Genomic DNA, 19107 nt, shown 5'->3' with positions numbered 1-19107 from the left:
AAAATAGATATATTTTTGAAAGTTATGGCTAGAGAAATATCTTCTTTTTTTTCTTATATTACGATTTCTATCTCACAATATATACATGCTTCATTTACTGATATTGGTAATATGAATTTGATACACTTAAGTGTCTTTTCTTATATGTGAGAGTGTTATACTCGTGAATGTGTAACACCTCTAAGCAAGGCGAAATATTTTTTGTACCAGATAAGATTTTATTGTCACAACAGCGATCAGATATGAATAAAAATATATAATTTTGTTAAATCTTAATTTCCATAGTTAACTCAATAATTTCAATTGTTTTAAATTAATCTATTAAATTAATTTAACAGTTCATAATAACAATATTAAGGATAATTGTTATGATATTTTAAATATTTTAATCTTAAAATGAAAAAATATTTGATTTGAAATATTGATTTTTTCTGGTTTTCAAAAAATAGATATTTTTGAAAGTTGTGGCTAGAGAAATATCATCTTTTTTTCTTATATTACAATTTTTATGTCACAATATATACATGCCTCATTTACTGATATTGGTACTATGAATTCGATACACTTAAGTGTCTTTTCTTATATGTGAGAGTATTATACTCGTGAACATGTAATATCTCTAAGCAAGGCGAAATATTTTTTGTACCAGGTAAGATTTTATGTGTCTTTTCATGTATGAGAGTGTTATACTCGTAAACGTGTAGCACCTCTAAGCAAGACGAAATATTTTTTGTGCCAGGTAAGATTCACAGACAACCGAGCGAATAGTGATATAGATAAATTTCACCGAAAATAGAAAAAAGGGAGAAAGAAATAAAAAAATAAACAAAAATAATTTTCAAACATTTATATACTTTGCTCCTTCTTTTCATATTTCACTAATTAATACTGCAAAATTAATAATATTGAATATATTTGCAAAATGTAGATTTTTAAAAATTTTTTTATTTGGATGACTATTTTTGGAGAAAAGTCTCTCTCCTCCCTATACGCACACACATACATCTGCATATATTTTTTTCGATATAGTAGAAAATCAATACCTTGCGGCCGAAAATTGAATTTGAGCGAGTAAACAGCCTAGGGGCGCCGTATTATAGTTGATGTGGTGTATAAAGATTTTTAAATAATCCTTCCCGTGGTGCAAAATGCACTTTTTTATTAGGAAATTTAAAGGCCGTTAAAACTTCGCGCTCGAAAGAACGCGTATCGAAAAGCGTTCATGTACACAGATGCAATCGGCATCATTTTCTGAATTCTAAAACGGAGAAACAAGTTATCGAAAGATCAATCTTTGAGATTCTCGAACGACTTTCGTAAAATAAGTAACAGGAAGTGTTCTGTACTATGATTGCAGATCACTCTGTATTTTGCATAATTCTAGTGTCCGCGAGCGTATTTGTGGATCGCCGCGACTGGAAGGGGGGATTAATTTGAGCGTGAAAATCGAATTTCCGGGATGATCTTATCCACTTACACTCACCTTCTTCGTCGCTGCCGATCATGGCGTATCGCTCGTATCCGGTGAGATTCCTAACTGCTCCCAGACCAAAGTCGTCCTTGGTCCATTGAATGGGCCCCTTCTGATCAAGTACTCGGCATGGAAGCGTCACTCGACTGCCAATCACCGCAGTTTGATCCATCGGCTCGATGGCGAATCGCTGATAAACTACTTCCGTCGTTGTAAACGGCTTTTGCGTCGATACTGCTAGCGATGACGCGTTTGTCACATTCGTAGCAGCCACTGTCTTCGCTTCTATTGTCATCAACAGCGAGAGGCAAATTATTAACGGCGCTGTTCTTCGTCCAACTTTTCTGCACGCGTTCCTACGGAATAAATGAGAAAGATTTATTAAATCTAGAAACTTTGCCGACAATTAAACGTAATTAGTGCAATATAAAATTAATTGGAATTTTTATAACTATTTTTGATCTCGTTTCACAGAAGCGTGTTTAAAAGGGCATGACACCGTAATGATACGTAATTTAACATAAAATTTCAATTAATTTATTATTTAAAATTTGAATTTAATTTTTGCGATTTCTTAATCTCTTAATTTGAATCAGTAAATTATTAAAGCATTGGTATCAGCTTTCGCCAGAGATCGATAAATATTTATTAAGCTTCAGTGAAAACATTTATGTATTTCTCCATCTTACGTCTTAATTACAATAATTATATACGGGAATAAAATTTCAATAAAAAATTAATAAAATTTAGAACATGTATAAAAATATAGAATATACAAGCTGGAAGGATTTAAAGCTTTTTTTTTATTTCTGTTGGATTGCTTTTTTTTGGAAACGCTCTTTCCTCTACACATACATATATACACACATATCTGAAACGAAACACGTATAGCTATTAAAAATTGAGAATTATATACATATTACATTTTTTCACTCTTTATATGTGATAAATCCACAAAAAATAAAAAACTCAAATATTTTTTAACAAAGTTTTGTGCTATACATTTATCTTCTAAATAACATTATAATATAAAATATCATCTATCGAAACTGTTCGTGACTAATTCTTTCAGTAAGATTTCACTGATTTATAGTGTTACATTTGTAATTGAGATCTTAAATGGTTATTCATTGTTTTTTAATGATAATATACTAGTTCCATTTAAGAGAATAAAACCTAGAGACTAAGTGTAAATAAGAAGCTGTCGATTTCTTTTCTTGAAATTTTCTAGAAATAGTTTCTATTCCTCGAATGTATTATGTAAGAAATATGTAGACGGAGTGTATGTATGTATATGTGTTTGTGTATATACGTATATGGCTGTTCTCTCTTCCCATTTATTTCGTCGTCTTATCTAATTTATCTTTATAGTCCCATCGGATTCAAAAACGAAGTTAGAGGGGAGTCTGTATCGTAAAAGGAGCGATAAAAGTATTGCCAAGTGGCAGTAATTTAGTATTGGAAGCAAGGATGTTTTCAACACACGTACACACGTATATATGTATATGTATTGCTAAAAGCAGCACATATGGAATCGCTATTATGAGGGAAACTCTTTTATGGCGGCAATTTTGTCGTTACCGTGAAAATATACCGCGTCTTAACAATTATCGCGTGAAACGTTTTACGGAATCTATTAAACGAACGGTATCGTAATGGATGAAGAAGGTCAATCATCTTTATTCGCAGCTAAATCATTCAGAATTAGTTCACAGCCGAACTGTCAACTCTTTGCCATTAAGAACATTCGTTGTATAAGAGTCGAGCGCCGCCTTTCCTTTTCTTCTAACGAAATTTTTTTCATTCCGCGTCCATCATTCGATAGCGACCAAAAAAGATAAAAATGTTAATTAACGTTTTCACTTAATTATCGATTTGTGGAAAGTCCGCGGCATATATCTTATATTTTGCAATTCTTACTCAAAACTAAATATATTGACCCATGTTGCGATTTAATTTGGACAATAAATTAATTCGCTGTTTCAAGCCTAAAAAGTAGATTGTAAAAAGAGGCAAGTTCAAACACTAGATTGTTGATTTCGCGCAGAATGTGCATGTTCATTAACATAACTATTACTCTTTTTATTATCACTTGACAAAAACGAAGGAGAGTAAAAGCTTATATATCAGATCGAAGGGATCTCTCGATTGTTTCGTTGACCGCTTAATTAATTTTCCCTATCTCGTTTATATTCGTATCAGCTCGATCGTCCGTCTTGTAATAACGGGAACAAGATGATACTCGATTTCTACTGTCCTCTTTCTCTGTTCGCTCCTGTCCGTGCGCCGCTGCTCCATCATCTATCTACGTTTCCTTCGCTGCGCCGTTCTTATTCGTCCCCGGTGAAATGATCGATAGAACTGAAAATCGCTCGAGGAGAGATTCTTGAGAACGATGTATCGTTCTCGTATGTCTTGTCGGACGGTCTTCGCACAGACGTGGCGCCTCGACGTCGTCGTCCTATGTTATCGTCGAAGCCGTTCGTTATACTTGGAGTTACGTCCCTCTCTCTTCCTCACTTCCTCCCGGTGTTCTTCGTAGAAGCAAAGTTAGACCGTACACGAGGTTCTGTACGAGCTAAGCGGTTCTTGTCGCGCCGTGTTCCGTCGGTTAGCAGATAGAGGATGTCGTAAGACGACGCGCTCGTACGACATCGCGCGCGGGTTGCTTCTTATGAGCTCAATAAGATAATAATCCCCGCCGGCGGTCGCCGTCGCCGTCACCGTCCGCCCGAATGCTTTGAATAGAATATACGAGTAACGAGCGTAATAATAATTGCGCTTGTGCTTCGTATTCGAGGCCGGCTCTCTCGCTCGCTCTCTCTCCGAGTCGATCTTTCCGACCGTAAGCGGCTTCACAAAGCGCGTTTCTTCATGTTCGTTAAGCCTTTCTTTCGACGGACGAGCAGCGAGAGATATCGCACGATTATTTGCAGCATACAATAATACCGCGTAAATGATACTATGATGAATATTATTTCTCGTGAACAAATCGACGCGTTACGCCGCCGCGCCGAGTTTACTTTGACATTAGCCTAATAGATTCTCTTCTTTTCTCTCTGACAGAATAGTAATAATAATTATAATAATAATAATAATCCTTCATAAGGGGATTAAAATAAATTTGGTATCGAATGCAATTTACTCATTTACTTGGAAAACATTTATCATATTTCGTGACGTCCGTGACAAGGCACGCCACCGGTTTACGAAACAGAATTGGGTCGTGTCGGAATTGGATGGGATACGTCCCAGGCGATTTTATACCGCCAGTGATTTCACATGTAAGCGTCTATATCGCACGAAAAAATATCGCGCGCGCGGGTTTCATTTAATGGCTTCTATCACGCCTATTGGTTTTCTTTTTTATTCATTCGGGTCGCCTCGAAACCGGAGCGGAACGATGATGGGACGTCGCGTAGGCGTGTATATATTCGTACATTATGCCGCCCCGCTTCGGCGATAAAATAGAACACGCTGATAGAAGCGTAAAACAATCAACTGCCATGTTGTCCCAGCAATTACTAGCGAATGTCGCGATAATCACCCGTGCGTAGGCGAATGCGCGCACACCCGTTCTACTGCGTTTAAATTTAAATAAAGTCACTAATCGAGACGGCGCGTTGCCTGTCGAACGTCATGTTGCGTTCTCGTCGGCTAGAAATTTTAGCGCTCGAAAACCCGCTCTTCTCTTTCTCTCTCTATCATTTCGTTTATCTCTGTGCAGTATTTCTCTGTCTCTCTGCGGAAATGTGCATTTCGTTTGGCATATAGCATCACGTCGAATTGTACTTTGTATGTCTGTACCAAAGTAATCAAAATTCAACCTTCAAAATTAATATTTTTACAATATTACTATACATTATATTTGCTGCTCCGTGTTTACGATATTTCATTTTTTTCATGGTGCATTATGAATCGTAATTTATAAAAAGTACAATGTACTCGTATATGAAATATTCATGTTTATATATCTAAAATGTAATTTTATCACAAACATATCTTTTTTTTTTCTAATGAACAGCACATTTAGGAAAAATAAAATTATTAATATCAAAGTAAAAATAATATCATAAATGTAACTTATTATTTTATTAAAATTGCTATAACTTTTGAACTATATTGTTGTATATAAATATTACTTCATAATTATTTTACAATTTATTATGCACTTATTATAGAAATTACGCATTGTCATAAAAGTATTTTAGTTCACAATGCGATAATTTGATTCTTCGAAATTAATATGTTTTGCTTGTGTCCGTTCCATGACACAATTATTGTACTGTGGTATCATTATTGTTAAATCTTTATGTTATATAATAATGTATGTGCATGTTTGCTATTTCGTTAAATTTTCAGAGATATATTTATCAAAAAGAAAATATTTAGTTTATAAAATGTTTTTCTTAATTATCGCACATTGTAGCATTTTCAATTAAAATTAGCTTTTATAATTTTTTTTACCTTTTTAACGTTTTATATATTTGAATAACCAATATCATAGATATACAGCCAAATATTATATTAAAAGAAATCTTTTAAAAATATGAAAAAAAAAAAAAAAAAAAAAAATCTCCACATTTGTGCTCTTTATTATTTAATCGCGGAAATGTCACAATCTTATGAGTTGTTAAGTTTACTTTCGTGTTCTGATACCGTTTTGATACCGCATGCCATTTCTTCGCACATGAATAGCGTCTATATCCCGGGGTGGGTAGATGGACGGATTGCGATTCGCGTACGTCGTCGTATCATGGCACAACAATGTGGTATACAACTCCTCATTCCGTTCATATCAACGTGTGCTATCGTATAACCGTGTGCCCGCGCGATACATGGGATAAGGAACTGTGCGTATAGTTGCATTTCTCTTAAAGTTCGAATATTATGTTTAAACTTGGCAAACTTGATTTCGACGTAACTAGCAATTTTATTCAATACTTTCACGACGTTTCGACCATTTGGTTGTGGTCCTTATCAAGTGAGAATTCCATCAATTAAAATGAGATTAACGCAACATAAAATCTTATTTAAAATTAATAGTTAAAAGAGGAACACGTCCCATCGCTATGATGTTTCGTCAACGATTGTCGTTATTAATTTTAAATAAGATCGGTTTTATGTTGCGTTAATCTCATTTTAATTGATGGAATTCTCACTTGATAAGGACCACAACCAAAACGTCGTGCAAGTATTGAATAAAATTGCTAGTTACGTCGAAATCAATTTCGCCAAGTTTATTTTCACCACTAGCGTCCAATATTAATTTTGATTGATATTATGTTTAAACTAAATTCACTTTTTTATCTCCCTCCTCGCGTTTCTCCTCGCATTTGCCACCTCAGGATGCTGCGGCTCTCCTCCAAACAGGTTGTATCCGTTTATATACATATATATTATATATATATATATATTTTGTATATGTGTATGTATGTATATATATATATATATATATAGGATTTCGGATATATACCCAAGGCTTTAGTATACCGGAGACCGTTTTCTCGCTCTCGTCCCGTCTATATACGCCTAAGCTTCCCATGATACTGTAGCGCATATGACAATTTAAGCATCTGGGTCAGATAGGCACACACGCGGTACCCTCTACTTCGGCATGATCATTCCATCACGGCGCAAATATTGAATTTGCATGGTCGTCTCGTTTCTGCAATGCAGATGTATCCGCGCTGAGGGGTATCCGTGTGTGGGTGTGCATATATATATATATGTGTGTGTTTCACCGCTTCGTACATACACGCGTCGTGTAGGACGACTCGACGACATCGTTTATTGCTCTTTGCTATGAATTCGTACATCCTATTGTATCAACTCCCCGTCTATTGAAGTCTGATTCGCGAAAACAAATCTGCCGTCACGCGAAAGTATTATCGCTTAAGAAGAAAAGTTCGAAGGAAGAACCCCTCTCGTTTCTTTGCGGCTCTAGCGCTATTGTTATCGACATCTTTTCGATAATGCTTATCGCGGCAAGTATCGGCGTTATAAATTTGGATCTGCGAAATCTAATACTTTGATGTCGGTTTTACCTGTGTTCGATATATTGGATATGCCGCAGATAAACTGCGCAAATGTATTTGCACGTTCCAATTTTCAGAGTATTAAAGAATCAAATATATATATATATATTTCTTTCTTTTCTCTGATCATTAAATACGTACTCCACTTACGACCAAAGTTGGATAAGATGTAACGCGCTTGTAAAAGCTGCGTGGAGACAAAGCGAACGAGAGAAAAGCGTGTACAAAATGCGCGCCATGTTCTTGACATACATATCCCTGTCTTTGAAAATATATTTTCATATTACGACAAAAATATGAGACTTGCAAGGATTGCCGACGTGAAAGCGCGTCCGTGACATGCACACGCTCTCTTCTCTTTGAGTAGGAATTTTTATATCGTAAACGAGAATCCCGCGCCCGCTCTTAAAGCGCCGCCTGAGTGAAATTGTGGCATTGCACGCGCGCGGATATTTGCCTTTGCAAACACGCGGGATTACCGCGATTGTGCGATGCGTAGAGGAGCTGCATCGCGAAATCGACAGCGGGATACGAAGACGACGACGACGTATTCGATGTATGCATGCATGCATGTATATATGTCAGGTATTGTATTGTATATAGCGCGAGATATAACGTAAGATAATGTAAGGTTCTTGCGAGAACGCGCCATAAATATTTGAATGTTCAAACGTCGCAATGAAAAAGCAATTTGATCTAGACCGAAAATTCAGATTAAAAACGAATTACCCAAATATTTATAACGTATTGCAATTATGTAAAAGAGGCTGTATTATATATTCAAATCCGGGCAATTTACGCTCTTATGTTCCTCAAAGATCGAATAATAACTCGTACGATATTTAGCCGACGTGTCGCGTCGAGTCGGCTAAAATGACACGACAAATGAGCGGTATATCCATTACATTTATTACACGAGAAAAAATGAGGATCGATGATTTAATGAAGTCTAATAGAATTAGGTCAGAATCGAATATTCTTCGCCGTAATAATAGCTTTCGCGTAAAATAAACAAAAAGTCACATGTACGTCAGTGTGCCATTTTCTTGGCGCCATATTCTCCATTAGACAATTAATCCCAAAAGGGGAACGCCGGAATCGATTTGCACATAAGTTTATTTCCGACGCGACGCCGGAGAGAGTTTCGTCTTGCGAATTTTCGCTCGCAAGGGTCGTATCGCGTTGCTTGCCGTCATCAGAAATGCACAATGCGCGGACGGTACACACGGCATTATACACTTGTATATGCAACGGTGCACATAGGTAATGTTGATTGTTGCGTAAGCATACAATGGCGGCACGTTACAACAGTTGGTTGTGTCCCGGAAAGGGGAACGTTCGACATCCCGTGAATACTGATATACGAACAGACGGGCGGAGGGCCGCCAAATAGATTCCGTGATAATAATCCGATTTTCTCGAAGAATGCACATCGCGAAGGAGGGAACGAGCGAGGAAGAGCGCTCGACGGTTCACCTTTAGAGTCGGTTGTCTGCCAACTTTGTCACGGAGAAGAAGGAGAGAGGGAGAAAGTTACGATGAGATGAGAGAGCCTCCGCGCCGCGCAATTTGACGATGAAAATAAGAACGGAACAATTGTTGGCTCAATTTTGCAAACAATTCTAAAATTGCCGAGTTAACAAAGTGATATATATATATATATATATATATATCCACAAAATAGCTCGGCTCCTTTAAGCTTCGTCTTCTTATGATAAATTTATAGGGGTCATGATAAATTTAGTCACGATAAGCGCGAACGGATGAGATTCGCGTCTCTAACTTGAACTTCATTACGTAAGACTAATGCGCTCTCGTAACTTCGCGTCACTTTGCGTCGCGCCCTGTTTTTACGTGACAAATATTCGTTCCATTTTCGTGATGGTGACGTGACGGATCGATTTCGTCGTGCGACTTCGGATGTGTTGGCACAGCCGTTGCACGGAGTTAAGGAACTACTAATGGCTTCGTTAATACCGTCCGCCGAATCGACGATGGAATAAGGCTTAAATTCGAACTGTCCCTGCGGTATAATCTCGACCTTCTCTTCCTCGTGGATCGAAGGTTAAGCCTCTCTCTCCCTCTGTCTATTCCGCTCCATCCCTGGAGCCAATCAAAAATTAGGTTGCACACATCTATCTGCATGACCTGCGCGCCGCACGTGAAGGTTGCACCAGGTATTTCGCGTTAAAATGTACAGAACGTCCCGGCGGAGTTGCGACTTTAAATAGAGTTTGAAAATTATCCGATTTTTCTCGCTTTGCCCGACTAATAAATCTCCTTTACTCCCGACTTTCCGCCAACTATTATACAATTAATATCGAGTTAGATAGAAAAATAATGGCTAATTCAACTTATGCTTGAAAAAGTTTCAGTTATTAAATTTTTCAATTAATTTGCGAAATGTCTTTAGCAGAAGATCGATTTGCGCGAATTTAAGTTTAATAACGTAATGTAATATTCAAAGTAAAAATCTGCGATATATACAGAGGGCAACCAGCGGCCACAGTTTTGTTCGTAAAAAATCGGATTCCAATTTATGAAAAATTTATATTCGAGATAAGATAAATGCCAACGGACACTCTCGAAATACGTTCTATATACAGTGAAGCACGTACTGCGGTTATAAATCCAATTCCATTCTACACAAAATCGTCGCATAATGTTTCAAATGCAGGGACATTGTATGGCAAAAAGCAATCTTATAAAATAAAATTCAATGATGGTCATTGCGATGTTACTGTCAGCTTTTTCAAATTTCAACGATATACAAGGTAAAGTTAATTTGTTATTTTTTTGCTTTTTCATCTGCCACAAATTTTTCTTTCTGCCTTTCAAAATGCATGCTTTCAATAAACATTTTAATATATTATTTTAGTTGAAAAATCGCAGTAATATCAGAAAAGAAAATGTTAAAAAAAAATTAAACCGAGAGGTGATGTATACTTTGAGAAATTATAACTTTTTAACTAAAACTAGAGCTGAAAAATGGTCATTAGAATGTATGGTACGCGAGAGAGGAATTTTCTGCCGTAAACCAGCCTTTCTAAACAAAGAAAAGGAAGTTTTCCGAGTTGTCTATATAGTAGTAGGGATAAATGGAGCGGATGTAGAAAATTGATTCTTGCATTCTTGATTCCGCGGCGCGCTCTTGTCACTCTTATCCGGTGGTGTCAGCCGCAGCAATGTGACGAAATATTTTCCGACTTTGTGTCGGAAGGAGTACCGAAAATCGCGATAACCATTGAATGCATCCCATATTTGTGTATACAGGCTGGAACTATATTTAGGTAGTCGTGCGACCAAACGCGTGCGCATAGTATCTGTGTATACACACACACACATATATATATATATATATATATGTATATGCATGTATAAATATAAATATATACGTACACACGCATATCGCAGTCTCCCGTGTTTGCATATGTGTCACTATACGTCGCGTTCTCTATGTGTGTCCGCGTACATGTGTCAACGTTTCCAGAAACACGTTACACTGACCCGGGGGACTCGTATCTTTGATACTGGGTCATCCCATGACAAATTGATCGGTGACGTTGCGCCGTTGAGCTTCGGCGCGAGTCTTCCACGCTCGAACGAGAGAGAGAGAGAGAGAGACCCTCTTCCGAGAGACATGTACTATGTGTGGGCGGATTATTCGCCACACGTAGTAGATATCCCACCGCCAGGCGAGATCCACCAGATCCGCGTGTAGACTGTGTTGGATAAATTATGTCATTGATACAATTATACGAGATGATAAGTTTACGAGAAAATTTGTGATTAATATTTCACGCTCGAATAGCGAATTGATTTATGCAAAATATATCAATTTAATTTGATACTAAAATATTCAATTTATGTTTTTTTTTTAAGCTTCGAAAATTATAACGGTTTGAATTATTTGTATAACTTATTTTATATATATATATATATATTTTTTATTATATATTTAATGAATTAATTTTATATCTTCCATATCTTTTACATTGATTACTTTACTGAACCGTGTTAACAGAATATTGAACAATCTCTCTTCGAATGTGTACGTTATCGCTGTAGTAATAGATGATAGTGAGTTTCGGGCACGTGAAAAATTAGCAAGCATTGCCGAAAAATTCAGTCGTCGGTCTCGGTTGTCATAATGTCGTTGAATAATGATTATTTGGTACAACGATATTTGCAAACGAATACTTGAAAACGCGGAATCAAAATTCTTCGTATTAAAAGAAAAGAAAAATAAGATATTCAAACGAAATGTAAGATGTGATTTTCCTTCTACTGCTTTTGCTTCAAGATATCGGATTATACGAAAACAAAACAACCACTTATACTATATAGAAGATACAAACGAAAGTGTTTACTTTACTTTCGTCCAATCCAATATTTTTTCGAAATCTGAGTAGAGTAACGTAAATACACCTCTTAGTGTACAAAAACAAAAAGAACAAGATAATGCTCAACCTCTAACTCTTGTAAGGGCGTATCGTTCGTTAATCTCACGCAAATGTGTCTTTATGAAATATTATTCAGAAAGCTTGCAGTTATATACACTCGCACGCGACGCAACGGCGTTGATTATTCTCCCACGCCCGTGTAACACCTCTGTTCTTGAGTCCTGTTCGTAATTAAAGTCGAAACGTGAAAAAGAATATCCTGTGACATTGTGGTAATTCCATCCTGGCTACCACAAATGTCGCTGATAATTAATAATCCAAATGAATAATGTCGCTCTTGCTTTTATGTCGCGGTAAATTTCGATTACGGTGATGAGAGACGCAGCGTTGATTAGAATATTTCAAAGCTCGTTACAATTTGGCTTCTTTTATTAACGAGGAAAGAACGTAATCCTCCCCTTCCCGGTGATCAGGATTCTAAAATTAATTAGGACATTGTGTATATTTATAATTTACCTAATTACAAAGGGTAATTAGGAAACTGAGAAGAATATGTTTTTGTTACACAACATAGTTATGTCACTGGTTTAAATATATACGAAAGAGACGTTTGTTATACATAATGCCACTTTGAAAAATCGTGTCGGTACGTACTACAAAGGATACACTTTAATTAATGGTATTAAATCGTCTGCGTTATCAGATTTATTTCAAGGTGGATCGATGAAAGATATTCTATTTTTTTGCGTCATTTTTTGTTGTAAGTTCTCTTTACATAACGCTGTAATGAGATAACAACTTCTTATCGTAATATTCATTTTATAAAACCTGAGCTAAAATAATGTGATATAATAGATTTATGATGGCTTTGCATCCAGTTTCAGTTAATCATAAAAAAATGTTCAAGTATATATAAATACAATACTATTGGATGCATGTAAGCGCACAAAAAAATGCTTTGTAGGATCCAGATGGTTTAATGATAAAAGCAAACAAAAGTCTCGAGTTCGATTTTCGGCCTCAATGGTTTATGTTTTATATAAGCCTCGTTAAGGTAATATGTTGAAAGTTTAATCCCGCGATAATAAATAAAAATCAATATTACTAATATGTAAACAAGTATAACGGAAAGAGTATCAATGCAAATTTAGAATTGTCTATTGATAAAAGAGCAATCGCTCGGAAAACAAAAAAAGATTCGATTGACTCGTCCATCCGTGCTCGTTGTTTTTTTTCTCTTCTATCTACAGGATGGACGAAAAACCAAACAGTCACTAATTGTTTCGCGAAGTGATATGCATCTTTTTCACTTTTATTCCGTTTCTCTTACATTTTCATTAAATGAGAACAACGAGAATGTGAATGGAACGAGCGAGCTCTCGTACACACGTACAATATTTATATTTCAGATCAATCTCTCATTTACATTTCCTTGCTCTTATCGTGAAATTTTCATTCGCGCGCCAAGAAACATAACTTTGGTTGCTTGCCCCAACAAAGGATACAAGCGTAAAAGAAAATAAAAAAGAAAGAAAAATGTCGAAAAACGCGCGTTATCATACGGTATAATTTCACGAAATACGCTTTTTAATTCCCCGCAGCTTCAACGATTATGTCAGGAAGCGCTAGTGTATTCGCGCATTACTTCTCATTTCCGCGAGATTTATATGACGTTGCGCGTCGGTGAATATCCGCGCCCGCGCGTACTCGAAAATAGGTACATATTTCACGGTACATTTTGCTCTCTCATTTTCGGGGATTATCAAATTTTTGGCCCTTTTTATATTCTGCCGTATTTTGCGTATGCGAGCGTATATCGCGCGGCGTTGATGCATTTTTTTCCCTTTTTTTTTGTGGAAAAAATTGATAGTATAAAACGTGTCGTCTCGATGATAATAATATACGAGTTGCTTATTTGGAAATTTAGTTACTGTTATTTGTAATAATGTATTTTGTGGGGTCGTCACACTCTACTGCAAATTGGACCTTTCCCTCTCTTTCTCTCTCTCTCTCTCCCTTTCTCATTGCGGGTTATGAATTTATTATTATCGGAGAACTTTGCTCTCCTCTCTATTAGCTAAAATCCATCGTTTCCTTTTTTTCGGCGTTTACATCTGAATTTTCCATCATCCCTCTGAACTCCCCGTGCGATGCACTTGGCGCGAAGTTTCCATTTACCTCTAGAGATTGTAAACAGTATAATAATGGCCGTTCTTATTACAAGCTAGTACAATGGGAGTTTCGGGAAAACTTTGCAGATTTGCCATTCCTCAGCATTCTAATTAGTAATGCTAACGAAACTTCGCGGAATAATGAACGCCGAAGCAGTATTGAATTAAGTGCCGTCGCATGCATTAACGTGTGTCATTGCCGCTGTTCAGATTTTGCCAAACTGTCAGCCAGCGACGAAGGGATCGTTCTCGTGTTTGCCTTACTTAAATTAACACGAAATTAACGGAACAGCAACCCAGTGAAACTGAGAAGACACGCGAGAGTATCATTCACGTCACTAATATAGTGCTGTAACGTACAAATGATTCATGGATTTCATCGATTTTAAGCCAATATTATTGAAAAAAGTAATAGAAAATGTCAGAGTTGTAATTAACTTGTAAAAATAATCGAAATGATAAATATTTTATTTAATCTTGTCTTTTTTTCATTACGATCAATATCAGAAATAAATTAGTTTTGTAGCTTACTAAAGATTTCCAACAAAAATATTTCAGCGAATATTATTCGCGAGTAATCAATACTAGCGAACAAAAAAAAGATGGAAATGTCAGAATTGTAATTAACTTGTAAAAATCATCGATAAATATATTTAATCTATTCTTTTACTTTTTTTTATCACGGTAATACTAGAAAATTATTTTTATATTTTCTAGAAGATTTCCAACCAAAATATTTCAGCAAATATTATTCGCGTTACGCGAGTAAACAATAGCGTACAAAATACTATATATACGTAGTTGGAAAGCTCTCTATGTCCAACAGTCCATTTACTTCAAGTTGATTATTTAATCTATTTTTGTACTTTTTTTTTATCACGGTAATACTAGAAAATTATTTTTATATTTTCTAGAAGATTTCCAACCAAAATATTTCAGCGAATATTATTCGCGTTACGCGAGTAAACAATAGCGTACAAAATACTATATATACGTGGTTGGAAAGCTCTCTATGTCCAACAGTCCATTTACTTCAAGTCTACGGAGTTCTTGTCATGGTCGAGTCTTTTCCCTTCACCGAGTTTGTGTGTACGGGCACGTTTTTACGCTTCAACTTCAATGGATGTGTCGATCTATTAGGTCAACATGGTATTAGGCTTCTCCCCCGATATCGTCGAGTCGCGCTCTCTTCATCCGTCTCTCTTTCTCGACGAATGAAGAGGGAATCTCGTAGATGTACGCGCGATATACAGAATCAATATTACGGTACCGTAAGAATTAAAAGCGATGCTCTTGGCGACTGCGAGAAGATCCTTCTTCCGCTCTCGTCGACGAGAAGCACGATAACTATCGTAGATATAACACATGTAACAACAAATTATTGTGTATCCGGAACGAAACCGGAAATTCTGCGAACAAATAGCATTTGTCGAGGAGGGAAGCGAGGCTTCGCTCGAGCCAATAAACCGTATTTTCGCGGTCTGCTCGTCCGCTCGAACCAGATTATCGATACTTCGATTATTCCACTTACTGCCTTAACGATGTTATTGTTTGTTCAATCAACGATATTATCTGGACAATCGTGCGACTAACCACATCGGAGCCCGCACCGTACCCCTTTGCCTGGTCTTCTTTTTTTAATCCTCTTATCATAAAGCATGCGAAAATATAGATTATTGTTCTGCGTGTGTGTGTGTATAAATTAATAGTTTACATGAGCGATAACAGAAGCGCACGTTTTTAATTGAATTTTGCATCATACAAAACTGCAATTGAAAATCGACATAATCGCGCATTGGAAACATGTTCGTGAAATCGTAAATGCTACATTTCCAATTTATTTTCTTTTATATTATGGAGTAAGAGTAATGCAAATAATATCCGATCTATTAATTTAAAAGGTTAGATTAATGATATACAGTTATGTGCAAAATATTAGTACCGGTTGAAAAAAATGAGGGGAATTTGTATATTTCGTCCACCATCAAAAAGTGATTATTAAAGGATTTTGCTGGTATTCGTCAGTTCGTTCGAAGACCACAAATGTCAGAATTTAATCTTATTGTTAGATATACAGTCTAGACAAGTAAACATGGTGGAGGAAACATACAAATTGCCCTCATTTTTTTCAACCAGTGCTATTATTTTGCACATAACATAATATATGTGTTGAATTTTTTTATTTTATTTTGCTTTATTTATTCTATAGTCCGTGATTTCATGTCAAGCTGGCGGCCCCTCATTATTTCGTAAAATTTATATTATTTAATGAGAAATGTGCCATCGTGAAGCTTGTGACATATTTATTCGGCGTGATATATATATTTTTATATATGCAATGCAATAATGATTGCTCTATATGTAAGCCGATATGTTCTAGAAGATTTTCAAATTAATGCGCGCAGAAATTATGTGTATATCAGGGTACAAGTCGATAGACGAGGGCTTCTTCAACTTCCTCCGAAGCATTGCACATCATGCATCAGTAATATGCGCGGCGAAACCGACCAAATTTGAGAGTACGAACTTTCACAGATTCATCGCGGTTGATGAACCCTTGCTATTTGAAAGTTATGACATTTTAGTATTACGAGTTTCGTCTCCGAATCAGGAGTCTGGTATTAAAAAGTCATATATATATATATATTTATATGCCTATACTCACACATGCATATGCATCCCGTGTGTATGCGCGCATGCGCATACATCAATATATTCTTGTGAAATTTTAAGATCTTCATAAATTTCCAAGTAGCGCGATGTACTATTAAAAGCAAGGAATTTGTATGCAAAAATAATACAAAAAATAAATTTTACAAAAATATTAAATTAGTCTCACAAAAATTGACGCATTAACTTATTTATGCTATGATCCGATAAAGAATCCAGAGCTCGGAATAATACGCAATTACCGATTTCTACTGATAAATTCAATACAATTTAAACGATATAATTCACATATCGTATTACAGGGAAGGTCCGCGTTAATGTAACAAAATCACCCTTCATGAATACATCGCTTTGCGATATATTCAAGTTTGATCAAGTACTCGGCGCCGCGTGTCGCGACGCATCGCGAAATCCAGGTATTTCCCGTTTCGAAGCGCATATTCATGCGGCCACATTCACTCGGTATAATCGACACGACATCCGCCACATTCGACAAGCGACGACCCCTTCTCGGTGACCTTTTCACGCCGCGTATCGATTCGCGGAACGATATTTCCTCGTTACCGCCACACGTCGCGTCGGCGCGACACAGAGAGAGAAAAAGAGAGGGACCTGTTTAAAAGACTGCGAAATTAGAGACAACGGATGTGATGAAGAATTAAATAGCGAAGCATTTACCAACGTTTCATATATGAAGCTATGAATTTAGAATCGGATTTGAGCACGGTTTAAATTGCTATGCATCAGTGTTAGGTAGTATCTAAATATATATTTCCTGTATCTATATACAACACATTTTCACATATTTTTTTAATAGTTTACATCTTAAAATTTTTAAAAGCTCTAGACTGCAAGTTATCAACATATCTTTATCAACACCGGTTAAGCGATTATTAAGCATTGGTCAAATTTTTAGTACCATGGCGAAATAGTTTGACATATTTGAGACATTTTTCACGTGTTAAGACTAACGAATAAAGTCGTGATATAAACAAAAATATTAATAAAGATAAAAGAATGATACATTTTGTGCATCTTACCATTATCATGATAAAATATAATTTAAAAGTATCTAAATGTATCTTACCCATCACTGCTATACATGTACGCGAGAAATGATTCTGAAATAGATCAGCTGACCTTCCGTTTTTCTCGCGTGTAATATCAAATCGCACCTTCTTGTTACAAAAATAATACATAAAAATAGAAAAAGAAACGAAGAAGCAAAGGTCTAATGAATAATCGTTCTCTCATATATTGTATATATATATATATATATATTACAAATTACGTTATGGTTTCGTTTAAACTTCGCAACATGTCTCGAAAGGGAGAAAATAGACTTGGCTCGAATAATTTCGCCGAGGCTATCTTAGTGTCATCTCCTGCGGTTGACACTTCGATCGAACAGTTCCCAAGGACAATAGCCGCTAATTTGATTAACTCGCGATTAATTGCGTGTCCAGGTCTAAAGCGGCGGCCTCACCGCACCGAGAGCAACCCGCCCATATATATTCGCATTGACAGCGTCGGATACCCGATACTGTCCGTCAAGGCAAAAGGCATGATCGCTTTCCTCGGCAATGTCTCTGATAGCGAGGAGACATAAGCTCCTTATAGCAAGTTGCAATAGCGCGACGTAATCTACTGAAGGAAACCTCTTAGATCGTAATATAAGGAAGGATCCTTTGATACGTCGGCCCCTTCCTTCGCCTCTCTTTGCCCTGCTTTCGGCCTCTCTTCTCTTTTCCCTATCCCGATAGAGATGCCCAAGGAGAAACCGAGCGAACAAACCCGTCTTGTGAGCCGCATCTGGCAAATTTTCCTAGGGAAACCTCTCGGAAAGACGGCGCGCGGAAGAAATACGAGATGTATTTCCATATCGAGTTAACGTAACATTCACGATTTCGCGCATAAAGCGATTGGTCAAGTGTATACGTTTACTCTGCCGCGCGTCCTATCGATTTTCGATTGTATTTTCGCGACGCGACGTTTAATCGAAAATACATACACACACGTTACGCGCGTGCTTTGGATATTTCTGTAAATTGTCTGTATTATTATGATATATATATATATATATACATATACATGTATAATAAACTTGTCGAACGGAGGAAGTAATATCGAGGAACGTCGATATCCGGAAATATGCATGACTTCACTATTTAAATTTACTCTCGTTAACTAATCGCAGCCGCTGTGCGGGAATTTTACACGCGCTCGTCTCATTCATATTGATAAAAAAAGATGTTCAAGTACAGAAACAGATTCGTTGTGTCAGCTATAAATCACACGCCGACTTAACTACTTTGCAACCTCGGCAGTACCGAGGCAATGTTATCGGGAAAAGT

The 19107-nt window shown here is 36.5% G+C and overlaps 1 protein-coding gene and 1 long non-coding RNA gene across 6 annotated transcripts in view; one reads left to right on the top strand and one right to left on the bottom strand.

The window, feature by feature from the left end:
• The window catches only part of LOC114936433 (uncharacterized), a 198234-nt gene that overhangs the window by 41747 nt on the left and 137380 nt on the right, over positions 1-19107 (top strand). The gene's annotated exons all lie outside the window — the stretch shown is intronic.
• LOC114936429 (irregular chiasm C-roughest protein) overlaps positions 1-19107 on the bottom strand; it is a 137357-nt gene that overhangs the window by 50621 nt on the left and 67629 nt on the right. For both annotated transcript variants that reach the window (XM_029309617.2, XM_029309618.2), the window contains exon 3: positions 1484-1827. In XM_029309617.2, the coding sequence (XP_029165450.1) occupies positions 1484-1827 (344 nt within the window). The remainder of the gene's footprint in view (positions 1-1483; positions 1828-19107) is intronic.

This window comes from Nylanderia fulva, unplaced genomic scaffold (genome assembly GCF_048542155.1).
Source record: "Nylanderia fulva isolate GAGA-0341 unplaced genomic scaffold, ASM4854215v1 Scaffold40, whole genome shotgun sequence".
In the NCBI taxonomy this organism is placed as follows: domain Eukaryota; kingdom Metazoa; phylum Arthropoda; class Insecta; order Hymenoptera; family Formicidae; genus Nylanderia; species Nylanderia fulva.
This window is presented reverse-complemented; position numbering and strand designations above follow the sequence as displayed.